This window comes from Poeciliopsis prolifica, unplaced genomic scaffold (assembly GCF_027474105.1).
Source record: "Poeciliopsis prolifica strain line A6 unplaced genomic scaffold, Auburn_PproV2 SCAFFOLD006, whole genome shotgun sequence".
In the NCBI taxonomy this organism is placed as follows: domain Eukaryota; kingdom Metazoa; phylum Chordata; class Actinopteri; order Cyprinodontiformes; family Poeciliidae; genus Poeciliopsis; species Poeciliopsis prolifica.
In genome coordinates this window covers 16844934-16868618 of record NW_026562381.1, presented here as the reverse complement: position 1 = coordinate 16868618, position 23685 = coordinate 16844934, and the positions used below count along the sequence as shown (strand labels likewise).

At 36.9% G+C, this 23685-nt stretch overlaps 1 protein-coding gene across 2 annotated transcripts; it reads left to right on the top strand.

Moving 5' to 3' along the window:
• Nucleotides 1-1078: 1078 nt before the first annotated feature.
• On the top strand, nt 1079-23327 carry LOC129360721 (glycine receptor subunit beta). 2 transcript variants are annotated; one of them, XM_055031101.1, is made up of 10 exons: nt 1079-1431; nt 4329-4467; nt 6189-6295; nt 9808-9875; nt 13421-13647; nt 13966-14048; nt 14230-14370; nt 15222-15374; nt 20535-20827; nt 22285-23327. In XM_055031101.1, exons 2-10 carry the CDS (start codon nt 4346-4348, stop codon nt 22576-22578), a joined length of 1488 nt encoding a protein of 495 aa, XP_054887076.1. In that variant the 5' UTR covers nt 1079-1431; nt 4329-4345; the 3' UTR covers nt 22579-23327. The 2 variants fall into 2 exon arrangements, with proteins under 2 accessions (XP_054887076.1, XP_054887078.1); XM_055031103.1 differs by lacking the exons at nt 1079-1431; nt 4329-4467; nt 6189-6295; nt 9808-9875 and adding an exon at nt 10566-10580.
• The last annotated feature ends 358 nt before the right edge of the window (nt 23328-23685 follow it).

Sequence of the window (23685 nt, the reverse complement as noted above, 5' to 3'; positions counted from 1 at the left end):
GCCAGATTTTTCTTTTTTAACCAACACAAAGGAGTCTTTGAGTTCAACTAATTGTATCTTTAGTGTAACAAAACCATGGCTTGGGTCATGGATTATTTATCATATGCATGTGGATTTGATTAACTTGTTTATGTAAATAAAGCCAGAAGATGCGGGACCAAACTATGAACATCACTGTGAATTAAAATTGTGGGTTAAATGATCTCTGTTTTGTTTTCCAAAATGTTTCATTTTCACTGATGAGATAAAAAGTCAGACTTGTATGTTTCTTCTCATAACTGAAAAATGACACAAAGCCTTCTGGGTAATAAAACACATTTTCTGGGTAGAAAAGTTAGCGCTGCAAATAATATCCAGAGAATTTTTGTGATGATGAAAAGGATTTAAAAGGATTTGAAACAGATGAAAATCTTTCAGAAAATTATAATCAATCTTTGTCAAATAAGTTTTATTTATGAAGACGGACTCAGATTTCTTCACTTCATCTAACTCTTCACTATAAAACTTTTTCTTGGTTGTGAGTCAAATGAGTCAAAAATAAACATTCATAAATGGTGCATGTGATTTAAATGCAATGGCATTGTGTTGGAAAATAAATGTATATTTGTGAAAATATTTTAGAGTCACACTGTGGGCAGATCATCCACAAAACAAACTCTTGAAAGATTGATGTTAAAAGTAGCAGATCCTGTCCCCACCAGCTTCATCCATTTGGATCCTCAGTTCTACTTGAAGACAAATCTACCAACCACTGCAAACATGAAGTTCTCTTTAAAACTTGAATTCAATCATTTATTTGAAATGTTCTTAATGCAATGTAATATAATTGGAAAATATATTTTGTTAAAGAATGGCATTCATCTATTGTCTCATTTCAATCCTATAAATAATTTTGATCTGAATGGCTTGTCCGCCTTATCTGCTAACTGGAACAGGACATGTTCCTTCCGTGGGTCTGATCACGTCCGTGGATTTCACTACAGACAGTGAAGCATCACGTGTGTGACAGCATCTCGCTCAGCTGGCATCATGAAGCCGCCGCCGCCGACCAGGAGGCGGGGAAGCGGCTGTCCGTGGTGCTGATGGCGGTGATGCGCTCCAGCTCCACGCTGCCGCTACTGCGCATGTTGCATGACAGGTACACGCAAGCCTCCATCTTGGGCATCCCGAGCTGAGGCGAAAGGGCAGCAGCCATATACACTCTGATTCCAAAATTACAACAACCGGGAAATAAACACAAAAATTGGCACATTGCCGAGATGTAACTTTTCTTCCCTGAAAATATCCGCTCAACAATTTGCTTCTCAGAGGTGAGCGGAGAACAGGATGGCAAAGAAAGACAGCGACTGGTCTGCAAGGCTCTGAAAGGGTTTCATCTGTTTAACTGTCAGCTGTTCTGGATTTATCTTTGACAACAGGAAAACCAAAACGGTGAGTGGAGCGGTGCATGTTCAGAGATGAACGGCTAACATGTTTTTGATATGCTCATAGCATGACGTGACATCACAGCATCGCCTTCACATGCATGGGCATCTCCTTCCTGCGACCCCCGTCATGGTGGTCGCTGTTTGCTGTTCAGTCTCCCTCCAGATGCTCGGAGCGTCAGCCTCCTACTTTTCTCCTGTTAGAAACGGGATGGAGGTGATGAGCAGCTACAGGTTGGGGGAGCTCCGGGTTGCTGTTTTTTTTTTTTTTTCAACCTTTGTTGTGAGACAGGCCTTTGGTCAAAAATACTTTTGTGGATTGAAATGTTCAAACCAGGATTTTGTCATTTCAAATGTTAGGAAAGATATGTTGTTGGTTTTAGACGCAAAACATATCACTGGTAAATTATTTTGAACATTTGCAGGTTCATGTTTCAGATATCAAATCAAAATTTCATGAACAATTAAAAAGTAATTTTGTATTTCTCTTCTTTTAAAATGTTGAAAATGTCATATTATGTGCAATAATGTGTAACCAAATGTTGAAAAGTCAAGTTTAAGCTCTCAGACTTGACCATAATATCAACATTTGGCTTTGGCAGAAAAAGGATTAATTGCATTTATGTTTTAAGATTGTGGATATCTGGACCTGAACATGAGTTGGACATGACAGTTGTGCCATTGGGCAAGCAATGTGAGTCACTGTGTGACACAACCTCTGTATGTTTAAAATTGCTCGTAGTACAACAGAGCTGGATAAGCCTCAGTCTGCTGCATGGCCATGGTTGAGTAAACTCTTTTAAATCAAGTCATATTTCTGTCAGGATGTATTCATATGTCCATGTTAAAAATACAGAGGTGCCCTTTTTAGTACTGGGACAGTACATGACATGAATGCTATTTACATGGCCTTCATGTCATGTACATGCAAATTGTTCTTAGGTGTATCATTGTGTTTCTCATAAATATGAGGATGAATGGTTGTTTGACTTGCATCCCGAGTTCCTGTGATTGACGGCTGCAATACTAGCTGCCATATTTCCTCATAAAAGTTACACAATAAAATGACATAAACAGCAGTCAGCTGTTTATGCAGCTGTTTATGCAGCTGACCGCGCAGCATCCTGTGACTATTTTTAAAGTGAATTCAAGTGAAAGCGAGGCTAACAGCTGTCTGTGTTTTGGCAGGCTTTCCAAGAGCGCATACGTTGTTTTGACCTCTGTCATGGGGGAGTGGGCGGAGTTCTGGGGAGCATGACGACATATGTGAAAGGTCACAAGCTCCACCCAGAAGAAGACAAAAACTATCTATAATTCAAGTGCTCTACTATCAAAGTATACTAAAGAAATAAAATAATCATAACACTGAAAAAAACTTATGACTAAAAACACAATACTCAATTTAATAATAATAAAAAAAAAAAAAAACATTCAATTAAGACGTCCTGATGATGTCATCACATGACTCCCATTCGGAGCTTCATTCTGAACGGGAAAATGTTTGACAATGAAAATTACAAGCTAGCTAGTATGGAAAGGACAGCTGAGGCAGGAACACGCGTGTGCACCCACGATGAACCGCGGCAGTTTGTGCTGAAACCAAAAAGTTAGACATGTCGGGTGTGAAAGTGTGTCCTTGCATGTAGACACGGACTTTACTGTGTCCCAGCTCGTCAAGGCTCATCCTTCACAGACTTCTTAAAAAACGTGTTGTACAAATTTGAACAACACAAAAATCAATATCACCTTAATTATCACATTGACTAACACACACAATGCAATGAAGAGTTTTAAGAGAAGACTCTTCCTCCTATTGAACCTCAGTAATCCCCCTAATGTTGGATCAGCTCTTATTAAAGATTGTGTTGATCTTCAGATCTTACAATAAATGTTTAATTTATTTAATTAATTTTGTGAACCTTTATAAACTTAGCATCGTTACCCTGACTTTCCTTTTGTTTTTTGTTGATCTGTGGAGGTGAATCTTTTTGTCAAGTCAAACATTGACTTGCTGCTCCACCCAACATTTGACTGATGACATACTTGGCCAGAAAGTTTCAGTGTTGTAGTTTATCTGCCTGATAAAATGTTGTTTACTTTATCTGGTCAACAGAAAAAGTTTGCATTTAGAGCAAAGAAACGCAATAGATTTAAGAAATACATTTCTCCAACATAAACTAATAATCCATGTGCAGCCCAGGAGCAGACAGGGACCTAAATAGCCAAGGCATTGAGGAGTAAAGAGTGTGTCTCTGTCTAGACACTAAACTGCCTCAGTTAATATACAGGCTGGCTGGCAGAGTGTGTGTTTGGGATTGGAGGCGAGACTGCTGGCTTTACTGTTTGTCTCCAGTATCGCTATGCAATAAAAGGGCACAACTTTCTAATACATGGTATGAATCATACAGGTATCATTGTTATTCTCTGATTAATGGCTTCTGTAAAGGAAAAATGCACCATGCATGCACAAGAGCATTTCTGCCCTCATAGTTTTTTGTAGTTTTGTTTTTGTCATATTAAGACCCTACCTGTAAATTGCCTATTTAGCATATAGTGAGCTTTATATCACTACAACAACTATAAATCACAGCAAATTTAAAAGAAGTTTAATGCAATATATTTTCTTCTTGCTGCAGTTTGTCTTACTTATGCTAGTCAGATATGAATGTGTGAGATCTGAAAAGATGAAGTCTGTTTCATTTAAATCTCATCGTAAAATTGTAATAACAATAAATTCATTCATTCAAAGAAACAAAAGCAAAGGAAACAAGGAAAATACATCAGGTTTGGACAAGTAACTCCTAACCTGAAATGAAAATAACATTAGAATATTTTGAGTCATATTCCTGACTGAACAATTTTTAATCTGTCTTCTCTGTACTTAAATTGCTTTGTCCTCCACAGGCCACACTCACACCAGAATGGCGATGAAGAAGCTTGCCATCTTCCTCTTAGTCCTCTCTCTTTGTCTAGAGGGAGGCTCTGCGAAAGAAAAAGGAACTAAGAAGGGAAAAAAGAAAGGGAAGCAGGTTTACTGTCCATCGTAAGTACAAGATAAACACAACATCTGTTATCCTGTGCAGGGTAACATCCTTCATAGACAGTATATTACCAGACAGAAACAATGTGTGTGTGAATGTGAGCCTTTATTTATAGTTTTCACCACGTCAAAAAGTGTAAAATTGGTCAACCATGGGGAAATTGCTCATTATCATGCAACTTATGCCGATGATGAGTGCATATAAACTTCTGACATAAAATGTAATTTCTTTTGCACACCAATAATATCTAGATAGTTCATTCTAGTTCAGTATATTCCAATTAAATATAATTATAATTCAGTTCAACAGAACACAATAAATAGTTTTTTATAAAATTATTGATTGAGAAGAAGTAAAAGTTCTAAATCTTTTATCTGTTGTGTTATTAATCAGCGTATTGAAAATGTTAAAACAGTAATTTAAGAGGCAATATTTCAATAATATGTTATTAATCATTTATATAGACTGAACTTTATTCGTTATTCAGCTGCATTTCAAAGAAAGAAACGGACTTTGTTGAACTCTTAAGAAATGAGCATTCAAAATCCAAACTCAAATAAATCTGATTTAGATCTTATTGATAAATTACAGACATGATGAATAGTCTTAGAACATAATCTCTTACTCCTCTAGCATATCCATTTTTCTTTCCATGGAGAAACTGCTCTGTCTGCTCTCTTAAATGGTAACAATTGGATCCACACTGAGGCTTCCTGAAATGAGGAGTAAACTGTTTGATGTGGTTCATGCGCTGGCATGTGCAAGCTGCATGACATATTCCGTGTTTAATGCTGTGGATGCCACTGTGGATCAAGAAAACCACTTGCTTCTAGCTAAGCTCTGGTGCTTGAGGCTGTCAGAAGAGCTGGTTAAAGCAGAAAGAGGAGAAAGGGAGGTTTTGTGGGTGGGAATTGTGTGTTTCACTTTGATCAAGGAAACAGCATAACATACACACAGTAGATCATTCCTGTGAAAGACTTTGAATCATCCTCAGAGCATAAAGTTTACTTCTTGATATGTAAAGTGCCTTTGAGAGGGGTAAATTCTTTGCCACCCATGAAGAGGCTTTTCTCCTGTCTCCCCTGCCAGATCCTGCTCACGGCTCAGTCTTTGTTTTTGTCACTTAGTTCTGTAATATTTAAGATGTAGGAACAGAAAATGTTTGGCTGGATGTCAATGAAATCCCCTGCCTTTCCAGAGTGCTCACATTTAGGAAACTCTTTGTTTTTACTACCTTTGGTTTAGGGTGGTTGAAAAGAAAAGTCTCAGGTTGGTTAGGATAGAAATAGGAAAAAAAATATGGCATTATGAACTTTAAAGTAAGTGAAAATTGATGTTAGGAGTAATATGTATCAAAGTAGTGGGTGGACTGATTTGGTGGCAAGATTACCATTTGAGTGAGTATTTGTTGTAAAAGCCCTGATTATTCCTATTTGTCCCAGATGATCACAAAACACCATCCATCAATCCAAGGCTAAGTCAGGATCTGGGAACAACTCGGAATAACAGCAGATCACATTTTTAAACGTTGCTTCACGCTAACATTTGTTGGGTGGTCCAAATTTTAAAAGCCAATTTAATCCCAAAGTGGTTCCTCTCTCGGCATGTAGTTTAATCAAAAAGTACACAAAGCGGCTAGAAGTGGGTGCGCTGTCCATTTGTGTTGTTCATCTGCCAGGAATTTGACCTGCTAAACTTCCCTCTCCGCCTTCTTTGTTTGCAGACAGCTGTCGTCTGAGGATCTGGCTCGAGTCCCTGCAAACTCAACCAGTAACATCTTGAACAGGTTACTGATCAGCTACGATCCCAGAATAAGACCCAACTTCAAAGGCAAGTCCTGTCACATCTATAACCAGCCTGCTTTGGATTTTATTTACAATTTAACTGAGTTCCTGGTATGCTTAATACAAACATGCACATTCAGTCTGTTTGTATATAGTTCTGTTGGAAGTATCTTACAAATGTAAAGGAACAGAGAAAGAGTTTCTGTTTTGCAAATGTACAAAGTCCAGCACATACCAGAGATGCTCAATTGGATTGTGTTCTGGGGAGTTTAAGAGCAAATTCAGAACTTTAACTTGTGGTTGTGCTCCCTTAAACAGTGCTTGATCACTGTTTCTTTAAAATTGTGATGCATCATACAAAACCACTTTCCTCTGTTGGTGAAAAACCAAACTGGTCTACTGAGAGGTTCTGGGTATTCTGAGATTATTTTGTCAAAAAACAGCAGTGAATTTCCAGGCACATAGTGCCATTTTATAGCACAATCAATTAGTTTCATTTAGTTGTTATAAAAATTGTGTATATATCAAACATGAATTAAAAGAAATTTGATTTTGTAAGTTGAAATTAGGCCTCTGTCTCTTTAAAAATCTCCTACTCTTTTGGATTTTACATAATAAAGAAAGATAGCTCATTTGGGTCAGCATCAGATCAGATCGCTCCAGATACCAATCAGTTAGCCGTGTTGGTTTCTGATGCTGTTTCGAGCTCCCCAATGTTTCAGTCTTGAATCACTGTTGACAGAAGCTGATCAACACAGATCAGGTACACCTCACCGGAGCTGCAGTTTCAGAGATGCTCTCACCTGATTATTTGGCCATTTCCAAATTCACTCAGATCCTTCTGCCTGCCAATTTATTCTACTTCTAAAATCTACTGCCTGATTTTGGCAATAATTTAAGTTATTTTTTTTGTTTTATTCTCTGAACTACCAGATTTTCCTCATAACTTTATTTTTTTGTCTCAAGAATAAGAAGCACAGCAAAACTGCTCCTAGACGAGCGTAGTGATGCAACTATCTACCAACCACCTCTGCTAATAGGTGTCAAACATTTTATTTTTTTCACTTAACCTGTGAGTGGTCATAATGATGTGCTCAATTAGTTTACATTTATCTTGAGAATTGGACACCTACAAGTTACAATTAGAAAATAGAATAAGTATTCTATTTCTAAATAAATGATCTGTGTGGGAATTGGAGCTAAAGTGAACCCTTTAATCCTAATGTGTGCCAGTTTTAGTTTCAGTTCTTACTCAACAGGAAGCAGCTGTCTCCAGTGTTTATATTCTACTGTTCGTTTCACAGAGACGTTTTACTCTGCTTCACCCTCCCAGACATGGCTATAAGAACTAGAGAGGAGTAACTTTTGACTGTTTCGTCTGTCTGGATGATGGTTTTGCCGTTCTTCAGGTGGATTGCAAATAGTTTCCATTCTCTGGCATTTGGCAGAGCTGAATCTGAGGCTGTTTTTGATATGTAGCGAGCAGACGGTCTCCCTCCCTGAGCGCCTCCAACTAGTCCAGCAGCCAGACATCTGCTCTTGATTTTAGAGCTAAAAGCTCCCTGTCCATTAACAGCCATGTCTTAATCTCCCACATTAATATCTAAGCTGCACATTGGGCATTGCTTTGTCAGCGGCTTTAAAATGGCGAGCTGCTTTTACATATTCTCACATATAGAGGAAACACAGTGTGAGGAAACACAAAATGTGCTTCATGGAATATTAATTAGCTCAATTTCTGTAATAAATGCAAGGCAGACACGAGCCCTGTGCCACCTCCGCTTTATGTGTACTCATTTTAGGGAAAAGTTTGTTCTTTGACGCAATCAGTGAACACCTCAAAATAAATTATTTATTCAAAGCTGGGTGAGGAGTCAGCATTTAGGAGAAGTTTTATTAGTTTATGCAAAACGGTAAAGCAGAGCGAGATGCCAGCCCAAACATTCGCAGGTTTAGTGTCACAAACGGATGGGTGGCTCATGCAAATAGATTTTTATTTGTTTTTTTATTGTTTAGTCTTCCACCTTATCACACAGGAAACTACCTAAAACTCTGAAGCAATACTTTTAGGTGTTTGATAAAAAAAAAGAGATTTATTTCTCAGCATTATAACTGCATTAAAAAAAAGTGCATCTCAATAAATTAGAGGATTTTTTTTTTTTAGTCTGACTCAGGAATTCAAATTAAAATCTGAGAGCTATAATTCAAACATTTATTTCTGCCAATTCACTTAAATTCAGGGCCTTAGAAAGCTGTAATATTTCATAGAACCAATAAAACACTGGGGGAACATTGCTGACCTCACAATTGTCCAACAGAACACAACTGATACCTTCCAAAACGAAGCTGAGGTGGTTGCTGAAGAAGCTGGCTGCTCAAAGGGGACTTTATTCAAGGATATTAATGTAAATTGTCTGGAAGCAAAAATGAAGACAGGAAAAGGTGCTCAAGACATGGAAAACCACTATCTAAAGAGGACTGAAAAGCAAAGTCGTTTGAGGAACTTGGACTGCAGCTGGACTCAGTGCTTTAAGAGTTGAGACACATAACTGAGATATGTGAAGTCACTCCTGAACCAGATGGTCCCATTTGGTCCTGGTATCAACATGTTTATTTATTTTTAGAACTGTGAATCCCAGCAAGTAAAACTTTTATTGAACTTTCCTGCTTGAGCCGAATTGCATCAGGTCAGCGTTTGGTCTTTCAGTGTCACTCAGCATGGCCTGTGTTCGTATACAAGCAAGAGTCCCAGGCCACCTGTGAAGAGTGAAAACGTTATTACTATGTACTAAGTGGTTTCACATCTCTATTGACCACGTCGATGATTGGATACTCAGGGTGTTAGTGAGGAAACATCAGGAGAACCTAAAGTGGGCTAAGGAGAAAAAAATAACAATACAACAAAATTCTCCTTTCAAATGAAAATGCATGTATAAAGGAAAAGTGATGACTCAGGGAGCCGTGTCATCTGCTGTGGTTTATCAAATCCAAACTCAGCTCAGCTGGGAACCTGGAAATTTCAGAGCACTTCATGCTTGATTCTGCTGAAAAGCTTGATAAGCGCTGCTGATTTCATTTTGCAGAAGGGGTTGGTACTGGCCCACACAGCCAAGAATAACAATGCCTGCTTTAGTCATCATGGTTTCACTATGATTGGCCAGCAAAGTGGCCTGAGCTAAACTTCACAGAGAATCTGTGAAGTATTTTTGATCGAACCACAGGCTGGTCGCCTCCCTGCTGTGCTGCACCGATGGACTTATTCATGCAAAAGGAGCCCAGCCCACGTGATTAGAGCATCTACATTAAGTTGTTTAATACACACACTGATCTTGTGTAGAATTCAAATTATTATTATGAATACGTTTGTCAACTAGTCTGTAATAAACATGTTTAAATGATTTAGGAGATAAAGTTTTCAAACTAAATCACTAAACTTTTTGATGACATTCACATTTTGTGAGTTGTAGCTGAACGCATGATGCTTCAATCGTACTTCCAACCAGCAGTGATTAAAGATGACACTAAATGTTAAAATATCTTCTGTCTTTCTAAATCCAGGGATTCCTGTGGAGGACAGAGTGAACATTTTCATCAACAGCTTTGGCTCAATTCAGGAAACAACCATGGTGAGAATCCACTCTGCTTCCACTGTAGTCAGATTATAATGATGATCCATACAAGAAGCTTTAACCCTCTCAGGCTCAAATTACTTGCAAAGACTAGCTAAGTAGCATTTAGCTGTTGCAAATATGCAACATCTGCCTGGACAGGGTTAAAACTACTCTAATGTGGGTGTCTTAGAAAGAACGAAGAAATTAGTGATTTCTGACATGTTTTAGAACCATTAAAATAAATCATGATGGAAAAGGCAAGTTTTCAAGCCTCATTAATCTGATGACTTAAATGCAGATAAAGAAGCGCTGTTTGAATGCTAATCACCAGATTAAACTCAAGGACGTTGCAGGGCCAACTTCTGAACAGTCTGGAACATTTCAGAACACTTTCTGGATTCAAGAAGGCCACCTGATTTGTGTGATTTCTCAAAGCTGATGGGAGAGAAGCAGTGCTTAGTTATGAGGTTATTTCAAGCCTTGCAGCTCAGTGACATACAGTATCCACCATTTGGATTAGCTCTGCTATGTATAATTTAGTGTATATTTGAGACGTTCTTCCTTCGTGTTTCTTAAATAATTTTTGAAATTTCACATGCAGTTTTATAATTTAGTATTATGGAGATGGAGTTTTATAGATGATGACAGGGAGAGAAAACACAGGGAGCCGTGTCATCTGCTGTGGTTTATCAAATCAATTCAATTCAGGAAACAACCATGGTGAGAATCCACTCTGCTTCCACTGTAGTCAGATTATAATGATGATCCATACAAGAAGATCATCATCTTCTTGTATGGATCATACAAGAAGCTGTTCTCACAAAAGAACAGTAGTCTTTTGTGAGATGTGATGTGCAGGTTCTTGCATTCCTGCACATTTTGATAGATTGCATGCAAGCATTCCTGATTGTCATTGATGGCTTCCCCGTCTGAAAAGGAGGATGTAAAACAGGAAGAAAGAACAATAAAGTCAGGAATGGGAGGAGACATGTCCGTGCCTCGTGTTTTATCACGAGGCTCAATGTCATAAAAACAGATTTATTGTCAACTTTTCACTAAGAATAAGGTGTGTGAGCCAAAGTGCCCCAATCTACTAAATTTAGAAATAATTCAATGTTTGGTTGCAAATGTGATTAAAAATTACAAATAAACACATAAACTTAATAGAAGAGAGGGACAGGAAACAAGATATTATATCTTCTACCTGGTCATTTTCAAACAATTTGTTCAAATTGAACAAATTATATTGTTATATTATTCTTGTTATGTTATATATTGTTGTTATATTATTCTTTTCTGTTTTTATTTTTACTGCCTGCTTGACATTAAGAAATCCATACTTTTAAATGTGATTTTTGAAAAGAAACAAAAAAAAAAATAAACATATTTTTTCTATATTGATTTAACCATGTCTCCCATTATAAAACATGTGGCTCGCTGAGATAACCTCTGTCTAATTGTTTATTCTGCATAGCAATGATTTAAGACAACCAACATTCAGGTTAGATCACATTTGGTTCCCAGATTTCTCTGTTTATTAAAACAGAGCAACAAGAATAAATAGTTTATCTTTTTTTATTAAAAAAAATGATTGATCACTTGCTTTCTTGAATTGTGGATCTCTCTTCATTGTAGATTTGCTGAATTTGGCAATAGTGACAGAATCAGACTATAATAAGGAGTCTGAGCAAAGAGGAATAATATAACAGGAAATGTGAAAATATTTTCACAAAGCCATGAAAATCAAAGCAACATAGGAAAGTATCTACCCAAAGCAAGATGAGTGGAAGACGAAAAAAGAAAAGGACAGGTGTTGGAAATAGAAACATGAGCCAAGAAAATGGCAATGAAGGAAAATGAGACTGAAGTCCCAAAGGTCTTCTCTCTCTTCGATGGGTTTCCCAAGACGCTGAAAGTTAAGAAGGTTTGAAACGATTCATGGAGGAGAAAGAAACAACAGCTGGTCACCTCTGCCCCCTCAATTTATCACTCTGTGGGGTGTTTGATCTCTAAAAGCCATTCCTCATCATTTACACCTTCCTCAGGCTAACACGCAGCACACGTCTGCCGTATTTAACACACCAATTTTCACTTGAAGATTGCGTAGACCTCTGTAGAAAATGATGTTGTTGAGACAGAATAAATTGCAGCTATGTTTTTACAGCCTCCCAGCTTGAGTTTTCCTTGCTGATTACAACACACAGCCGTGTTAAATCTCCCTGGAATCGAATGTCGCATTGGCAGCTTGATACCGAGCCAGAAGGAAGATATATTTCCTTGTCTGGTTTTCAGGAAGGATAAGGTGTGGGAATTGGCTTGCATCTCAGACAGGAAAAAAAATCCAACAGAGGCTGTTTGTGGAACTGGACAGACACCGGAGACTGAAATTAGGGTGGTGCACAAATGACAGCCTGCTTTCTAAATGTGGAGCAAATGGACCTCAGGCTTTCATTATAATGTTGAAGCTTAATGGATAGTCAGGCTGCATTTATTAAACTGCAGTATGAAACAAACAAAAAAAAAATATATATATATATATATATATATATATATACTTTTTTGGATATTTGCTAATAAACAAATATTAGCAAATTGGCAGCTATATTGTGACAGAATAAGACAGATTATCTGTGAAAAGATAGTGCTGCCTATCATCCTTGTGTGTGGACTGCTAAATGTACTAATGACAGAGAAACAACTTATTAATGACAGCAGAAAACTGTTCAACTGTTGTCAATAGTGGCCATTTTAACTAGCCTTTGCATTTATGATGAGCTTCGCGATCAGAAAGAAGATGTAGTTTAGCAGAAAGCATGTACACAAGCTTGATTGACAACCAATCCCGCCACCGATTGGTTATTTCTAGTTAGCACTGGGAGACGACATAGTGAAAGTTTCTTCAAATATGTGAAAATGTTTCATAAAAGTGTTTTATTAAAGTTGACTGCATCAACAAGTGATAATGAAATAATATAAACAAAGGTGATATATGTTTATATTTTAAATATATATATATATATATATTTTGCCAATATGTTGGAAGTTCTATCAAATGTTCACATTTCATCCATCTTCACCTTCAAACAGCCTAATTTAGCACAAGACCAGCAGGAATGTGGAGATTTCATCATTAAGCTCCTTAACGGCGTCAGCAGTGTTGGCGTCCTGATAACATCTGACCTTTGGGCTTTGCAGCTTTTTACGTGTTATTATGTTTGACCTTCAGTCGCAAAGACTTGCTTTGCATCTTGGATTGTTTTAGTTCTGCGTCAGAGAAAATAGCAGTTACACAATCAGAAGAAGGCATGTTTTTAAAAACAAGTAAAACAAATAATTAAAATGGTTTTATTTCAAGATTAACAAACCTATGTTAATTGTCACAGTTGAAAAATTGTTCAACACGTTCTTGTTCAAAGCTCCAGAGCAAATTATTCCAGTTTTCTGATGTGGAAAAGTGACTCATTAGCTGAGTTATGTGTCTGAAAATAACCAGCCGGTCTCCAGAAGAGTTTACTGGAAATGCAGCCATGTTTGAACTTGTCTGTTGTCAAACCTGACAGGATTACAGGGTGAACATCTTCCTGCGGCAGCGCTGGAATGACCCCAGGCTCAAGTTACCGCAGGACTTCAAGTCAGACTCGCTCACTGTTGATCCCAAGATGTTCAAATGTCTCTGGAAGCCTGACCTGTTCTTTGCTAATGAGAAGAGTGCAAACTTTCACGATGTGACCCAAGAGAACATCCTCCTCTTCATCTTCCGTAATGGAGATGTCCTCATTAGTATGAGGTACTTTTACTTACTGATTTACTTGTCTATTTGTTTGTTACATTTCCTTTTTAAAATATTTTTCAAAAAATACATTGTAAACCAATGTCTTTTATTTTTCTGTTATAACTGAGTCTGGAGAACACAGAAACCAAAAAACTGTTGTAAAGTGTGGCGTTTGTTTGGTGTTTAAAAGGTTTTCACTGATGTAATCCAGTGAAAGCCTTTTAAACGCCAAAGTTTACACCAGTGTTATACAACCAAGGTTTGCATGTAGATATACAGAGAGGCAGACAAAGCTCATCAAACTAAAATATGCTGCTTTTCATCTCCTTCCAGGTTGTCCATCACCCTTTCTTGCCCATTGGATCTAACCTTGTTTCCAATGGATACACAGAGGTGTAAAATGCAACTTGAAAGCTGTACGTTTAGAAAAATACCTCACAATGTTACTTCTAATAGCCTGCAGGCACTTAGATCACTCAAATAGATATTATACTGATAGAATATTGTTAGTTCTTATAGTTAGACTTTCATTTTATTTTTTAACATGCATATTTATGTTTTGATATAAGTGTATTTTTCTTTAATTTGATTTTTTAGTTGGGTACACAACAGATGACCTGCAGTTCATGTGGCAGACAGGAGACCCTGTCCAAATGGATGCTATCGCTCTTCCACAGTTTGACATCAGACAAGAAGACATTGATTATGGAAACTGCACCAAATTCTATGAAGGAACAGGTGATGGATTTATATTAACAAAGTGTTTTTCATATACAAAGAAAGAGAGAAAGCAGATGCAGTCTGGAAACATATTCATCTGAGCTCTGGAAGTTACAAATGTCAGATTTGTCTGATTTAATAGAATTAAATTCAATAAAAAATGAAACTGGAAGGTGCTGCTACAAAGCTTTTATTACATATTTCATTATTTTTTTGCATGTCTTAGCCTGAGAGAAAACTTTATTTTTCAGGTGAGCATCATATATCTCACATTAATGGTAGAACAAAACTGGAAATGATTATCATGTTCTCAGTATTTTATGTCTCAAAATCTGGAGTTTTTATAGTTTGTAGCCTTAAAGAGTCTCTGAACAAAGAAAACCCTTTATAGCTTAAAATATGTGGAAGCAAAGTCACAATCTAAAGCTAATTTTTGCTACTTGTGTTTTAATATTTTTGTTTAATCAATAAATCAACAAGTTGTGGCTTTGGCTTTGCTGCTAGAAGCATTGCTTTTCTTCTGAATATTGAAAGTGTAGGGTGAGAAAACAACTCAGTTTCAATGAATGAATCCTTGTTTTCTTTAAAGTGATGAACCAGTTTATCAACCATTGCATGTAAAGCTGCATTTTCTTACTGATCTACTGACAAGCCCTGCTCCTGCTGAGTCAGGTTTTTACCTGCTTACCATGGCTACCTATAAAGATTGTCTCTGCGTTCAGCTGGTTTGAGTCTGTGCATGACACTGTCAGGCTTCATCTAAAAGATGGAGAGAATCCTGCATTTTTAAAACTTTACTTCAGCTCAACCATTCTGGACCAACCAGATGAAATCCTTGTGATGTTTGAGTTTTCTTCTTCCTCATGTAGGGTATTACACTTGTGTAGAGGTTATCTTCACCCTACGGAGACAAGTTGGCTTCTACATGATGGGTGTTTATGCCCCCACGCTGCTCATAGTGGTCCTTTCCTGGCTGTCTTTCTGGATCAACCCTGATGCGAGTGCTGCAAGGGTTCCTTTGGGTAAGAGCCATTTGACCAACTATAACAAATTCCACTTCTATTTGCAAGGACATAAACACTGTAAGCACCCTTCCTGCTCTTTTAGCGAGTGTTACTGCAGTCAGAAGGCATTCACAGGTCCACATAGGAGGTATTATGTTTTTAGGCACTTATTTTTGTCAGTGGTGATGATTATTGCTTACAGCTGAGAAAAACTCACATTTTAGTTTGTCAAAATACTAGAATTTTACATAAAACCAATGGAAATGTATTTTAGAGAAGAATTGTAGTATTGTAGCTTAAGCAATCATGGGAAGATGAATAAATCACCTTGTAAAAAGAGTAAAGTTTGTCCTGATTTTAAAGAATCTGGACTTCCTTTGCATTATCTATTCTCATCAAACCTAAACTCAGTATGAAATTAATTTAACTTGTTGAATTTTATTACTAATACAAATCAACTTTTTGATGAGATTTATTCTGAATGGGTTTACTGTTCAAAGGTTCATTAAAGAGGAATGTTATGAAGAGAAACAGACACATAAACAGAAAGCACTCTAAAGGTTTCAGGGATTACTCACACTGTAACCTCCAATCACTCCCATCATGACATCATCAGTCACTTTGACACCGTGAAGGACTTTGTGTGTGAAGCATGGCTCCCTGTCCTGTGTTTGTGGTGAATAATAAATCACTAAATGTGGCTGTAATTGACAGCTGGGGCCCACTCACTGATGCATTTATCTAGAGTAGTCTTAAAAACAAATGATTTCACCTCTGAAGAGCAATGACAATCATTATTTATTTATTTGTCAGGATGGATTTCAATAAATTCATTATTTTTTCTTTGGCTTTTGACACAGCTTGAGGTGTTGGCTTTAACGTTTTGTTGGTTTTATGTCTGCTTTATTTGTTTTAGTGTACAACAGTGTTGTTTTAAAGCGCTTCTCAAATTAAATTGTATTGTATTATAAACGACAGAGAGGATTTTCTATGCTTTTTACTAAATTAAATTAAGAAATATTTTAATACCAAATCAAAAAAGAAAGAGTAGTGACCAGGATGATGGAGAATATACAAAGGTAAAAGTAATTAGATTTCAATTTAATTGTTTGGGATTTTGTTGGTCATTTGCCTGTTTTTAAAATGAAATCAATAATTTTTGAGTTTTGATTGATCAGCTCTTCAAACTGTTTGTATAAATCAGAAACACCCTGGCGCCAAAAGTCTTGTCTCCTGCTAAAAGACAGTGCAGGCATAGGGGATATCAATGTCTGCTGAGCAGATGGATATTAGCTCTAAGTGCAGAAGACGATAGATTTCTACATGTATCAATAATCTCATTCAGACAGTGACATGCAATAACTAAATGACGCCTTTGGATCAGTTCATCAGGCAGAACTTGGATCAAATAGATAACTTGGCTTTGCTAGTGTGATAAATTCTCTAAATTTGTCATAATTTTTTTTCTTATCCTGAAAAGATCTTGAGGGAAGCCAAGTGTGTGGGCCTCCTCTACGTGATTCGACTAATAAGACCAAAACACATACTGAAAGCAACTTTTACACAGAGAAAATCTTTACATACACATTCTGTTCTTGAATTTAAGAAGAAAATCAATTGGTGACCTTTTTCAGATTTTCATCGAAACCATCTGCTGAAGTCTTCTTAGAAAGGTGTGGAATATTTTGTGCACATAGGAGAGCAAATGAGTTTCATTTTGCTCTTGCATTACACTGTCCTATTTAACCATTTTCCAGCAAACATTTTACTGCATTTATTGATACTTTACACCAGTAAGGAGAGCACCCATCAGACAGATTCCTCCTTTTGTTTTTGATAGAGAAAATGCTGCTGAGAGAAAGGATCTGTTAGAACAAGAATGGTGGAGATGCTCTAACTGCTGGAATCAACATGGAGTGATATGTAATCATGTAGGCACAGATCAAAGATAAAAAAGATAAATCTTAAAATACTGAGGGGAACAAGACTGAAAAACAGCTGTGATTACTCCAGAGCAAACGATCCTGATTATTTTTGCTTTATAAACAGTGTAAGTAAACAGAGGCTCATCAAAAATGTGTATTTAACAAGAGTTTTCAGTTCAGGTTTGAATTCTCTCTGCAGTTTGGGTTTCAAATCCCCCCAAAATGACAACAGTAGAAATATAATCACTGCAGCTATGAAAAAAAACAAAAAACAAAACATGCTTGCATTTTCACAGATTAAATGTAACTAACAGGATTTTTAATGTTTAATTTGATATTTATGTCAATGTTATTTTTTTTATCAAGTCGAAAAAGATGAAAAGCAAGAAATTAAAACGTCATAAACTTCATTTAAGTACAAAAGAGAAATACATTTTGAAAGATGAACGTTTAAAATAATTTAGGAATTTAAAGATGAACAATTATAAGAAAATAATTTATTTATTTGTTTTTTTGAGACACAGAAAGTGTTTCCAGGAATTTTCTGCTTGTAAAGAAAGCAGCCCTGAGGAGTTTGAGATATGCTTCCTCACACATGGTCCTATCTTTCCAAAATACATCCACTATAGCCTGGCGTTAGCTATAAAAACACATATTTACTCCTCTTCCACACCATAGCCCACATATAATAAGTCCGTATCACCCTCATATGTCAGTATCAGCCTCATATATTATTGCCTATAACCCTTGTGTGTGTGCACAGGATAAGACAATCCATTGTTATCCCACCTCATTCATCCACTGCCTCCTTTATGCTCCATCTTCATTCCAGCTGTTTATCACCACTTTCATTCCATCATCACTTCAATCCTTCCTGGAGGCCCGCTCTGACTTCTCTGTGAATAAGATGGCTCCAGGTCAGTCAGCGCCCTGGTGTGTTTGTGGGTTTGCATTCCTGCTCATTTTTGTATCAAATTATATTCACAAAGAGGAAAGACTTACTGGATACTGTATAAATATGTATAACAGTCTGTACTGCAGCAAGATAAGAACACACTGTAAAAATGTCAAAAAATCCAAACGTTTGGTGAAGTTTTGGGCCATTATTCATAATTTTATACCCACTAAGGCAGCATGTTTTTCATGTATGATGGTATGACAAAAAATATCTGTCATTAGATCCTAATAATATGTTAAAATTAACGATTGTCATGGAGATTTGGTGACATCACGGTGCCTCTTGTTGCTGCAGTTCTCCAACAGTGAAACCAGCCATAATTTTGTTAAACACTGTTATCTTTTCCTACATTGAATTAATTTAAATAAGTTAAACATTGGATTTCTTTGCATTTTTGTGTGTGGAATTATGTTGGGTCAATTAACAATGAATTTGTATTGAGACATTTTTTTCAGCATCTTTTCTGGGGGTGTCCACATCTCTCTATCAGACCTTTGTTGCAAGCTTCTCTTTTTTTGAATAATCTTAATTAAGTCTGATAGCAGCATCTATTGTATTGTATGTATTAAAAGTTATTGTAAAGGCAGTAAAAAGTGAGATGTTAAGAAGAGAAGTCTGCAGCGCCTTTCATTGACGTTGGAATAACCTCTTAACGTTGGTCGTAATTGCTGTTTCCACTTCGGCCCAGAAGATTTGCTGCTATTTAGGGGAGATCACTAACCTGTAATGATGTAAGCTTTGAGAGATGAAAACTCTTTGGAATTACGTACTCATTAGAGGCTGTCTGTGCTTTTAACAAAAAGAAAAATAAATGGGCTTTGAATGCTGATTTCAGTGACGTTCTCAGAAACCTTTTGTACCCGTTTAATTACAGCTTTTTGTGCTGACAGGAAGGATGCTTTTAATTTTCCTTCACTGATAACTGACTACAAATGGTTGCTGAGTGGAAACAAACATCATGTTTCTATAATTCTAGATGTCCTATTTTATGTTATAACAATGGGAGCATTGTTTTTAAATACTTTGCATCTGAAGAGCCAGTCGTTCCTGTAATCTTTGAAAGATGTCTTGAGTAATTGTTATCTAGATTTTTGGAAGTGTTTCTATAGATTTTTTATTTTTTTTATATTATCTGTCAAATGGTTGTATCACAGCTTATTATAAAGCTTGTGCAAAAACATAAAATAAAAGGGCAAGTCAAGGACAGAAGGAGTATGAGACATAAAAGACGATCAGTTATGAACAGTTATCTGACTGTAATGTCTTTTAGAAACACAGAAAGTACAGCAAATTTATGACAAAGTACCTGAGAAATGCATTATCCATCATCTGATTCACTCATCATGTGGTTTTGTGAAAAACTACTTTATCCCTTACAGATTTCCTCTGGTTTTTGCTTTTTTATAGTGAGAAATTTAAAAATGTCCATATCAGATGATAACTGCAGTTGGCATTAAATGAAAAGCTACTATCTACTATCTAAGTGGCAGGTGAAGCCACCTTTAGTATTTGGAATATTGACATCTTTTACGTCATTGCAGAGGAATGTTGACTCTGATCTTTGCAGAATTGTTTTAAATCAGCCACACTGGAATGTTTTTAACCCACAATGCTCTACGTGATGCAGGAGCCTCTTAGATGTAAGTCTGCAGTTTGACCGAATCACTAAATCTGTTTCTTTTGCAATCCAAAGATGGACATGCTTGTATGCTTTAGATCAGGAGTGTCAAACTCCAGTCCTCGAGGGCCGGTGTCCTGCAACTTTTAGATGTGCCTCTGCTGCACCAGAGCTGAATACAATAATTAGGTCATTAGCAAGGCTCTGGAGAACTGATCTACACAAGCAGGAGGTAATTAAGCCATTTCATTCCAGTGTTTTTTACCTCAGACACATCTAAAAACTGCAGGACATCGGCCCTTGAGGACTGGACTTTGTCACCCTTGCTTTAGATTATTGTATTTGAAGTGCTCTGATTGTAAAAACCTTTTTATGCCGGTCATCAGTGGGGTGAAAGTCATAGCATCCTGCTGCGTCACGGCAGCGTCTGTGTCCTCTGTCACATCGCTGTTGAAACAACAATTTTCCTTTTTCAGTGTATGAGTTGTGCTGGCAGAATTTTACAACATATTGCCAGTCATTGTTTGTCCACATTGATATGAATAAATATTTGTTCATATTGTTGCTATCCACCACATCATAATAATGAAACTGTTACCTTCCTTCTAAAGAGAGTTATACTTCATTTTCATGCATATTTCTGACTGACAAGGTCATCTGTGCTCCTCGGTATGCAGGGATCCTCTCGGTGCTCTCCCTGTCTTCTGAATGCACCTCGTTAGCTTCAGAGCTGCCCAAAGTGTCCTACGTCAAGGCTATCGACATCTGGCTCATTGCATGCCTGCTGTTTGGCTTCGCCTCGCTGGTGGAGTACGCTGTGGTTCAAGTGATGCTCAACAGTCCAAAGCACATTGAGGCGGAGAAGGCCAAGATAGCTTCTAAGGAGAAGGCTGCAGGGAAGAGTCCTGGTGTGAGAAACAACACCATCAACGGGACCGGAGGGACGCCTCTGCACGTCAGCACCTTACACGTTAGTAACCGGCTTAAGAGAGTGTGTTAGGAAAGCATTAAGATATAACCACAAACAATTGTCATTTTTAAACTCTACAATTAAGTTTTTTTTAATTATTAATCTCACAATTCTGGTTCAATTTGAAAGTCTGAAGTTGCATTTCTTTGAGTTGTGAGATCTTGAAGAGATTGAAAATTACATTATGTAAATTTTTGCAGAAATCAGTCTTCCAAATTAATTATGCAAACTACAAAACCTGAAATACCCTAACCTCTGCTAGAGCTCTTCCATTTTCATATAAAATTTCATGCAGACGCCCACACTGCACACAGCATACAGTCAAATGAAGCCCAGACTGCAGATCCGACACCTTCAAGCTGTTTTGTTGTAAAGATCAAATCTAAATGCAAATCAGGAAAATATATTCATTAAAATGTTTTTGTCCCAATGCAAATAACTGTGGGGTCAGAGTTCAGCTTGAACATTTGTAGCAGTTTCCTTAGAAATCCACAACATTTATATACAAAATAAATTTATATTGGTGTCTGAGTCGCAGCGTTACTCCTTTGAGGTTTAAGTCTGTTTTCACATGAAAAGAAAATTAAAATAACAAAGCTTTAATTATTTTAATGACTTCAGTTTGATTAGATCCTGTCCACCCTGCAGGCTGTCAGCAAAGCAAAAAGGATTTCTTTCAGGTGACCTCAACTTAAAAAAACAGCGGGTAAAATAGCCGGGGTTAAAAGACCCCTCTGATTAGGTAACGTTATGGAGAACAAAGAAACTCTCTTTGTTGACTCCAAACATTCGTGTTCTCTTAAAATAGCAGCAGGTGATTTATCAGTGGGAGATTTGTCCAAGTTTCCTGATCAAGCGGCTCATTTACTGCACTCTCAAAGTGTTTGCAGTCGAGTCAAAACATTTTTAAAAGCCTCAGATAAATGATTCCTTCAGTTTCTGGAACAATGCTGTATAGATGTTGGATAATAGCTGGAGTAGAAACACAGACCATTGTGTAGTTGGCAAGTGCAAGCCCAACATTTAGTTATACCAATTGATTCACGTATGTATTAGAACAAAATGCATAATTGTACCTATTGCAAGCAGACTTTTCAGCATCACATGCTAAGGTAACCAAATAAATCAAGAGCTTGTTTAGGACTCAATGCATGAAGTCACTAACCACTGACTTGTTTTTTGCCATTGAAGTCACAAAAACCTTCTGCCTCCTATCTCCTGCCATTTCTTGTATCTTTTGTTCTTATAGTAATGTGATGTGGAAATGGTTAAAACAGCTTTCTCCATCAATTTACTGGTGATGGAACGTCAGAGTTTGGCTTGTAATTCTGCAATAGTGAGTTGTCCAGATGGTTCTTTTTCACCAGTTGTTTGTTCCAGAGAAAAAATGAAAAAGTGCAACATCTCTGTATCATACAGAACAAGATGTTTTTCTTTTTTCTCTTGCTGCCTCTCAGGTGGGTGAGACCCGCTGTAAAAAGGTGTGCACATCCAAATCAGACCTGCGGACCAACGACTTCAGCATCGTGGGATCTCTCCCACGGGACTTTGAGCTGTCAAACTTTGACTGCTACGGGAAACCGATTGACACCGGCTCTGCTCTCGGTAAATCCCAGGCAAAGAACAAGAAACCGCCTCCTCCAAAACCAGTCATCCCCTCCGCTGCCAAAAGAGTTGACCTGTATTCCAGAGCACTGTTCCCTTTTTCTTTCCTCTTCTTCAATGTGATTTACTGGTCCATATACTTGTGATTATCTGGAATTATTATCTCAATGCTAGAGTTTCTTGAGTTCTTTATTTGCCTGGCTTATATAAAAAAAGGCTTGCATTTCCAATTGAGAAGTGAGAAATGGGAACCTTGCCCCCACAGAACTGGTGCTGTGAAGGAAGTAAAAATAAAATTTGAATGCAATTTCTACATAAGATATAATTTATTTATTTATTTATTTTAGAATAAAGATAAAGAGTATTATAATTAAACACTTTATGCATTGAGTTATACTCAAAGGATTTGCTGAAATAAAATAGTCTTGGTGAAACAGAGAATTTTTAAGAGGGGAACTGAAAATTCAAAGATGATTTGATAATCACTGTTTTATTTCAGTTTTATTTCGTTTGCTTTGTTTGTGTAAAGTTTATTGGTCAAAGCATTTTATTTTAGCTCCTTTGCAAAGTGTTACATTGTAATTACCTCGCATGTTATAAATATTGCATGTATATGAAAAGAAAATCTAAAAAGTTATATCAGATATTTATGAAACGTTAATATTCCAATGATTTACTTTTGAGAAAATTTGTGGATATGTGAAGCACTCTTTCCTGCCAGATGGTCATGTGACACTGCCACTCCTACAACTAATACAACACTTGACTCATCCAACCTGTAGCCTGTGTAAACGGGTCACTTCTGAGCTGTGACCATATATTTGTGAAATTTTCAAGCAAAGAAAATAAATGATCAAATGACTTTCCACCATTTGATGTTATTAAAAATAATGACAAGAAACTTGGCTGTGGGTCTCAATATTTATTAATCAATCAATAATTTTAGAACACCTTACTTTGGCACAAGTAAGTGAAGACAATGTACTTTACATCAGAAAAACACACATGCTGTGACCAAACAATGCCAAGAACACAAGTATCCATTAACTCCTGCTGCAGTGTTTTAATACATATTGAAGTATATTTAGTGTTTGAGGCATTGAAATAGGCAGATATCAGTGTTTTAGAGGGCGGCTCTAAAACAGGCTTCAGCTAATGGGAGGTTGTATTCTCTAACTGTTGTGAATATGGCCAAAGTATGCAAATACAAAGAAAAAACAGTCAAATCTACATCAAATTTCAATAACTAATTT